The following is an 8,753-nucleotide window of genomic DNA, read 5'->3' as shown; positions in this document are numbered from 1 at the left end:
CAAGCCATCTCCAGCCATTATTACCTATATAAGCACCCAAAAAGAAGCCCATGGATTGTGACATCCGATAACAGGCTCCATAAGGTCACATTCATGGGAGATCACATCTCGTCTTGACCAGGGTATAATCTTCACCCAGAATGCAACAGGAGAAGGGGCAAATGAGTTCCATGTGTTGCAGGGATGAGTGGAATGAGAGCATTACCAACTAAGCATATCAGTGATATATTATGGTTATGTGTAGTATGTGCTCACCTACACTCTACTGAAAAAAACTCCAGCTACAGGAGTAAGGCAATTTATTTATCCAGTATAGTATCATATACTGCATGCTCACCTCAATTCTACAGTACAGACACTGGCTGCAGATGGAGGGCATATCAAGTTATGTATTATGGTTTTGTATAGTGTTTATGTGTGTGTGTGTGTGCTCACCTCAACTCTACAGAATAGATTTAGGCTGTAGGAGGAGGACACTGTAGTTTTGGATCATGTTTTCTGTACACTATGTACTCACCTCAACTCTACAGTACAAACACTGACTGCAGATGGAGGGCACATCAAATTATGTATTATGATTTGTATAGTGTGTGTGTGTGTGCTCACCTCAACTCTACAGAACAGATTCAGGCTGTAGGAGGAGGACACTGTAGTTTTGGATCATGTTTTCTGTACACTATGTATTCACCTGAACTCTACTGAACAGAGTATACCAGAAAGAGGAGGGCACAAGTGGTATGAGCTATTGTTTAGAGGGGTACCTACACTACACTACACTGACAGTGTCACCACTGCTCTTCTTCTCACTGTATTGTGCTAAGCCCAACTGATGAGGTTTCTCCATGACTCACCACTCATGTGGATAGGAACTGGTAAGTAGCAAGGGTCTTCCATGCTCCACTTGATGAAGGTAGGGGGGGATTTGTATTGGGAGGACCCAAAGAAGTGCTTGAATCCCCATCAGATTCTTTACTGAAAACATACAATGGGTGACTGCAAAATCCTATTTTTAAAAGCCAGCAAATGAAAGCCAAAAAGTGGAAAGATTACTTCTCTGATGCTGGCTTTTTCCATGATAGTCCATGGAATTGCTATAGTCTGGATCAGACAATTGAGTAAATATGTATACCACAAGGCTACCTCAAGTGATCTTTGAAACACCCCAGTAGGTGCTGGTGAAGCCAGAGCAGATGGGCTGAACACTTTCCATTATCCTAGCTCAATGCAAATTTTGAGAAATAAGCATATCCTAGGAGGTAACACCAGCCTCATGGCAGGATCTTATGAAATTAAAAAAGGGGGCTCTAAAAAAGAAATGGTATGTTTTCTTCCTAAAGATATCAAGGTAATTGAAGAATGGTGAGTGGTGGAAGCTGAAACCAGCAGGAGAAAAAAAAGCTAGATGGTGTAGATAAGAAGAGGAATACGTGGAGAGTTGTCAACATACCTGCAAGCCTGCCTGGAGTATCTCATCCCAGAGCCAGCAAAAATGAGATGCAAAATATTGAGAAAGGTACAAAATCAAATGCAAAGAAATGTGAAACAGCATGCAAGCATTTACAAACAGAGATAAACATACCAACCAGAGAAGACAATAGACACATCTAGTAAGGGGAGAAGGAGAGAGGTCCCTGGTATAAACCATGGTGGGGACCCCAAAAAGGAGAGGTCCATGATGAGGAACAAAACATCAGTGAAGAGAGAGATCTGGATAGAGAGGTGGTAAGGGAATGCCAGAAGTAGTATGGGCACAGTCCAGTCACCATAACAATTCCTCAAGGAATTCTATAAGAGATTTGTAAATGAGGACAATAGAATCCAAGAAAGAAAAACCCTTGGATTTGCAAAGTCCACTGTAGAAGGCTTACAGGTGCATGCCCTAAAGGAATGAAGGATTCCAGGGAAGCCAGAGCCTCAAAAAGTGAAAGAACCTCTCTCACAAGAGAATGAGAAGCACAAACCTTGGTGACCAAATATGCCATAGTTCACAGGTGAATAGAAGGCTGAACTCAGCTGAAACAAAAGATGAAGAAAATTCCCAGAAATAACAAATATTGAGTGGGCACGAAGAATGATTTAGATTTTAGAATAAGTCCCCCCCCCCCCACAAATTAGTAGCTTCCTATACAAGAAACTAAGTGTGAGAAGAGAAAACCATCCAAGAATGGGCCAACAGGAGTCAATCATCCAGGAAAAGGAATGCCAGTCCTAGGATGTGAATATGGCAAGTGAAGGCCTTGTTGACCAAGTCCAAGTTGAAGGAAAGAGCAAGTAGTGGGATGATATGAAATTGATGGATGGAACATAGAATACATATGGAATATGGATCAAGAGTGGGGTAAAGGAAAGTGTCCGACACATCAACCATGGCCAACTGCAGAACAGGTGTAAAGGACCATAGATGGGGGTTGAACATAGGAGAAAAGGAAATGGGAAGAGAAGCAAAGCAAGGAGAGAGACCAAGATGGAGAAATGAAAAACAACTGTCAGTATAAAATGAGACCAACAGCAGGGGAAAAGATGGGTACCCACACGGTTATACGTGTCTGATAGTCACTGAAAAGAAGGGCAATAAAGATAGACTTCTGGTAGAGGGAGGACAAGAAAAAAAGGGAAGTCCTGGAACCTGAAATAGGAAGGTTAGAGGTAGATTGATCAAATGAATAACAGGAGTAAAGGGCAAGGTCGAGAAAGAAGAAAAACCTGAGAAGACAGCAAGAACAAAACCTGTATAATGTCAGTCTAGTTCACCAGGGAAAAATTAACACCATGGAAGGTAACTGGACAAAGAAATGGAGCCTGACAAATGCTATGTACACAAGGAGGAGGAAAGGGAACAGTAAAGCGGAACAAAACCTGACCTGATAAGTCCCAACAGCAGGGAAACAAAGTTAGAAGGGATAGAACATCTATACAAAACCAACGTGAAGCACGATGAAATGCCTCAGAGAAAAAATGGAGTTAGGAGAGAGAGAATACAATTGGGTAGTGAGAAAAAAAGATGAAAACTTAAAAATGGGGAAGCATAAAGTGAAATAGAAGTTAAGGGACAATCCCCAAGCTAGCCAAATAGATACCAAGGACAGGGAATCAAAACAAAGAAAGGAAGAAAGTTTATATGTTAGGAGAAAAAGAGCCATGAACATGAGGAGGACTAGGCATTCTGATGTGAGGGAGGAGCTATTAGAAAAAGGAAATATTATAAATCTTAAGAACAAGCAAGAAGGAAAGAAACAAAGTAAACTCCAAGAATAGTGGATCATGCAGCAAAAAATGAGAAATAATAAAGAACACAGGCTAAAAGTAAGGAAAATACCTGAGAATGAAATCTAGAAAGAGATTGGAAGGCTAAGGTTATTTCTCAAATAGTAAGGCACTACTAAAAGCAAATCAGGTTAAAGTGGTAGTCCAATAGGTCATTCCCAATTGAGAAGAAAGAATTTTGGCCAATGGGACGGTAGTAGTAGGCCTAGTAAGCAACATCCTCGACAGTTAACAAGCCTCCAAAACCCACAGCAGAAGTAAAGCCTGTGTTTGAACGTCACTCACACAGGACTAGTACAAGTCACTGACATTTGAGAATAAGTGTTATACACAGTAAATATCCTTACAACACAAAATCAATTTTACTACACTAATGTCAAATTCAAAATAAACATTGCAAGCTTGAAATAAAAAATAAGCTCTTTCTGTTGGTTATAAACATGTATGCCTAATACAAACACATGGTTTTGAAAACTGCCTCGAAAGTTAAGGATGAAGAGGCAGGGCTTCTGTCATGGGTTGGAAAATTTTAATGATGTTTTACTAAATGGAGAAGGAAGTTGAAACTGTACAATGGATCTTGGAATTACTTATAAATTGTGCTTACATAACTGATAAAATGTAGATGTTATACTATTAACGTTATAGAAAAACCAAAAGGGGAGAAGTGAGAGTGCTTGCAAGTCAATGAAATAGAATATTTTTTTTGATATTTTCTTTTGAAATTAAGAAATTAAAACCATAATTTGATACTAATTTTACTGACATAATAAACTTGCTTAATTGTTAGTAATATTATAATCAACTATAAGAATCAAACAAAAAATGTACTACTACTCAATACATGTTTGAATAAGTACATAACAGATCTACATCTCTAATGTGAAGTACAAAAGGTAAAATAACAATTAACATATTTTGAAGAAACTATGCTCAAACCTATTATAATTAATAGAGTTAACATAATTTATCAAGTATATCTTAAATGAAATAAAGATTTATAGTTATGTATATGTAAAATTTACTGCACATCTTTCAATATTAGTGTTATAAGTAAACTAAAAACTTTAAAACCCACCTCATATTTCTCAACAATGACATTATATAATGAAACAGGACTCCACTCAATTTCTATCCCTTTTTCATAACTCGAAAGTACTTTGACATCTGCTGGACCTTTAAGTGTGAATATGGCTAAAAAAAGGAAGTTTTATGCATTTATATTTATAGTAGCCTGTACTGAAACTGCACAAAAGAAAATCAAAATAAAGAAAACTTCATAACTTATTTTCAATTAAGCATTAATAATAACATAGCCAAAAAAGGAATATAAGAACTATATTAGAAACGTGTGAAATGCAATCTCTACAAAACTTACATCTAGAATGCATTCTTTTTCATCATAAAGATTACACTGAATAACAACTACACCATCAAGAAATTCATGCAACTCTCTGAGTGAAAAATAATGTTACATATTAATGAGGACTACTTAGAAAAAAAAGCAATGTATAAGTACTCACCTTGCAAATTACACAATACTGAAAGAACAAAAACTAGAAATGTGGAATCAAGGTGTTCTGTCATTGTAATAAGTTCGTCACACAGATCTAAAAAGGCAAAAACATTTTATAAAATACACATGTACAATCATGTACATTAAAAAACAAAGAAAAGTTATTGGCTATAAATACTGTCTTTCTATATTCCTATCCTATTAGTGAATAAATATTTCACAGAAAATTGTTTTCAATGTTTCATATCAAAAAACATTGTGCATTGAATAAGAAAACACACTGTTCTATTAGAATTGTTTTGAGCTTTGCATGTTTGGTAACAAAGTTAACAAATATTTACAAAATTATAGGATCTGTAGATGAAATGTGGCTTTAATTCTATGAAATTGATTTTTAACAGTCAAAGTGGATAGAAAACTGGCTTAACAGCAAAATGCAAAAGCAATGATAAAAGTCAGTTTACTGATTGAGATAAACTACAAGTGTAGGTCTACTTTCAAAAGTTTTCTTGATTATTATTAAAATCAATGCTAGGATGAAAATTAACTAATATCAATGAGTTGTTGACACCTTAATTCAAGCATTTTGTTATTGGTATTGTAATTGATAGAAACTAATTTCTAATGTCAATCCATTAAGTTAAGGGAAACATTTTTTTCCTAATGTTTAAAATTACAATCTTATCTTCTATTTATTTACTAAGTAAACTATTACACTTTAATTATATGCACCTGCTGATACACATACGACATTAGTAATACAGGTTCTTAATTAATACACTAAAGTAAATTTTTATCCACAGATTATTTTCAGTAAAACCTTAACTTCAGTTAAGTTAGGAATTAGAAAATGTTTCTCAGTGTATCAGTGATAAAACTGACATGTAATTACTAATTGATGCAAAATTTTTTGTTAAAACTTTACCAGTTTTTCTAGCCACAAACATCTAAAATGAGTTCGTGCAACATGTGGGATACTTAAGGGTTCATTGTTAAGATATTTACTTTTTTTTGTTTTACATCAATGCCACAGATGTAGGAATGGTAGATAAATTACTGAAATTTGTGGATGACATTAAATTTTTGGGTGTTTCTGGCTGTGAAGAAATTACTGCTGCTTTACAAAAGGATTTTGATAATTTGGCAAGCTGGGTGAATAAATGGTACATGGTTTGTAATTATAATAAATTGCAATGTAAAGCATACAGGATATCATAATTTGAATTACAATTATAATTTTGAAGACTATCTTATTATAATGGAGCTTGTATTGTATACATCCAAAACTTGGATCTTGGAAACTACTGCACCGATCATTACCAACTGGGTAATATTTTTATAACTTGTCAGTATTTTTATAGTTGAGTAATAAATAAAGCCATTGAAATTTCCACAAAAATAATATGTTTCAAATTTAACCAATAAACTTAAAAAAAATATTTTTTCTTTAGTGAAAATCTCATGAGTGTTGCAACAGATAAGCAAGGCACTTTCATTGATAACTGTGTCTACAAAGAAATACTTCAATAAAATCTACTCTCTGATGATGGCTCGTTTTTAAACAAAAATTTCAATATCTTTTTTCTCATGGATGGTGAACATTATTGAATGTCAAGTATGATAACATTGTTCTAGAACTGTCAGAAAATTCCAGAAAAGGCCACAGGCCAATAGCCTTCTGCAGGAACTAGCACTTATACCTGCCCTCTGGGCAGGTACTTCTGCTAGTAACCGTAATAGTGTTATGAAAGAAAACGATCTTCATGTTCTGTTTGATCAGTCTGCAATGTGCTGTTGCTAGTGCCAGAGCAAATAGGATTTCACTTTCAGGTTGTATCTACAGAAATATTGAATACAAGTCTAAAGAGATTATAGCCTCAGTGGTTGGGCCACATTTAGAGTACTGTGTTCAGTCTTAGGGTCCTTACCATAGGAAGAGAATTTTATTGTTGGAAAGGATTCAGAAGAGGGCTACTGGGATGAAAAGTTTGTCATAAGAGGACAGGGAAGACCTCAGAAATGTTTTCTCTTGATACGAGAAGAGTTAGTGGTGATCTGATTGAGATGTTTAAGATTGTTAAGGGAAATTATGGCGTTGAAGCATCATCTTTTTTGTACATAATGGGGAAGATTAGTAAGAGTCAGCTTTAGCCAAGACATTTTCCTTTTTTAAGAGGGTGGTTAGCCTGTGGAATAGGTAGCCCTCAGATGTGGTGAATGCAATTAATTTAAGGAGTTTATGGGAATAGTTTATATATATATATATATAAGGACAGGCTTTGATTGTTTTATAATTTAATATTATTTTTTTAAGTTTAGTTTAACTAAAGGGTGGGACGACCTAATAGTAATAGATGGACTAACAGTAACAGGTCCCTTTTGTCCTTAAATTATATGTTATATTTTAGTTTTAATTTTTAAGTACCTAACAATGCACTTGTTTAACATTTTTCACGTAAATACTTACACAAATATAAAATAAATTAATACCTTCTCCGTGTAACGCTCATGTTACCCCTTGACTACATGAGCGACGCCAACGGTGAAACAAAATCAAACAAAGAGATTGCAGGTAGTTGGGCGATGATCTCATCATTATGAAAGCAATTTTATATTAATAATTTTTCATTTTAGTCACTAATAACTCGTACTAATTTAAAAAACAAAACATATTTTCCCTTAAAAAAGCTAAAAACAAAAATATTGGAGCAGCATAAAAAGAAACAAAGCTCATATGCAAATATTTTATGTTAATATATATATATATATATCGAGAGAGATAGATAGATTTGGTATCAACTGACCGGAAATCCAAATTACTAAGCGTTTCCTCTACTCTCTCACTATAGAAAATCGCTGTTCATAACTGAAAAACGGATACAATTCCCACATACAGTAGTTATTCATAACCGCCATAACCTAGCAATGGTAAGTTTCAAAACACAGTAGACGCACACGTTATTTTTATATTAGTAGTATTTACGTGACTTTTGTACATAATATATAAATAACAGTAAAACTGATGTGAAAAACCAATGAAAAAACCATGATGACAGAAAATAAGAAGTAGGAATAAATACGATAATTATAGATCTACAGGTTAGTCTGTGTAGAGGTAAAAATGAATGGCATTTTGTTTGTTTTAGAACAAAGCCACAGTGGGCTATTTCTTCTGTCCACTGTGGGGAATCGAGTCCCAGATTTTAGCGTTATAAGACCACAAATCTACCGCTATCCCACTGGGGATAGCTGAGAAGCATGGGCACATACTGCCACAACTTATTATCCAGATATATATAACATAACAAAAAATAAGGTATCCACTTATAATCCTAATACTTTTTAAACTCTGTAAAAATGTGTTATAATTAATTTTGATTTAATTTAAGGTCATTTTTGATGGATTTATGAAGGGAAAATAAAGTCTACTAATGAAGACAATCACTGTTGAGAGGATGAAAAATGTTCTACTTACATGATTCATCAAACGTTTTAGAAATTATTTATTCCATCGCCAGCATATTCTAAAAATAAGGTGTGTTGATATTGTTGTAACGATTTCTATCATCAGGTGTGTTATTTTTTATTGTTCGGTAATAATGCTGCAAAGTCCAGTTCACTTAATACAAGTGTAAATATGTTATTACTTCTCCAAGCTATAAGCCTAATGCACAAAATAAAAGTTAATAGCCATTTACTTGTTAAATTTTCTCTCGTATATACTGCATCACTGAATCACTAATACATTTGCTAATTCCCAAACCAAATATTGGTATTGTTACTTCTCCGTTTGTTAATTGATTTTCCGTAACTTTGTTCCGACGAAACTTAAGCGACACAAGTTCTTTCTTAATAAAAACTGGTTTATTCTTTCCAAATATAACTTTACCGATACACTCAACTTCAACAATCGCGCTAAACAAACGCTGTAACGTCTCTCGTGCTCTCTGACTGCAGTTCAATTACTCACTAT

At 34.5% G+C, this 8,753-nt stretch overlaps 1 protein-coding gene across 1 annotated transcript in view; it reads right to left on the bottom strand.

Moving 5' to 3' along the window:
• The window catches only part of LOC106470697 (putative tyrosine-protein kinase Wsck), a 65,002-nt gene extending 57,396 nt beyond the window's left edge, over nt 1–7,606 (bottom strand). The window contains exons 1-3 of the mRNA XM_022399331.1: nt 7,585–7,606; nt 4,788–4,874; nt 4,343–4,458 (exon numbers count right to left, since the gene is read on the bottom strand). Coding sequence (XP_022255039.1) covers nt 4,343–4,458; nt 4,788–4,851 — 180 coding nt within the window. The 5' untranslated portion in view covers nt 4,852–4,874; nt 7,585–7,606. The remainder of the gene's footprint in view (nt 1–4,342; nt 4,459–4,787; nt 4,875–7,584) is intronic.
• Between the last annotated feature and the right edge of the window lie 1,147 nt (nt 7,607–8,753).

This window comes from Limulus polyphemus, unplaced genomic scaffold, assembly GCF_000517525.1.
Source record: "Limulus polyphemus unplaced genomic scaffold, Limulus_polyphemus-2.1.2 Scaffold4167, whole genome shotgun sequence".
NCBI classification, from domain to species: domain Eukaryota; kingdom Metazoa; phylum Arthropoda; class Merostomata; order Xiphosura; family Limulidae; genus Limulus; species Limulus polyphemus.
The sequence above is the reverse complement of the archived record's forward strand: the minus strand, read 5'-3'. Positions and strand labels throughout refer to the sequence as shown.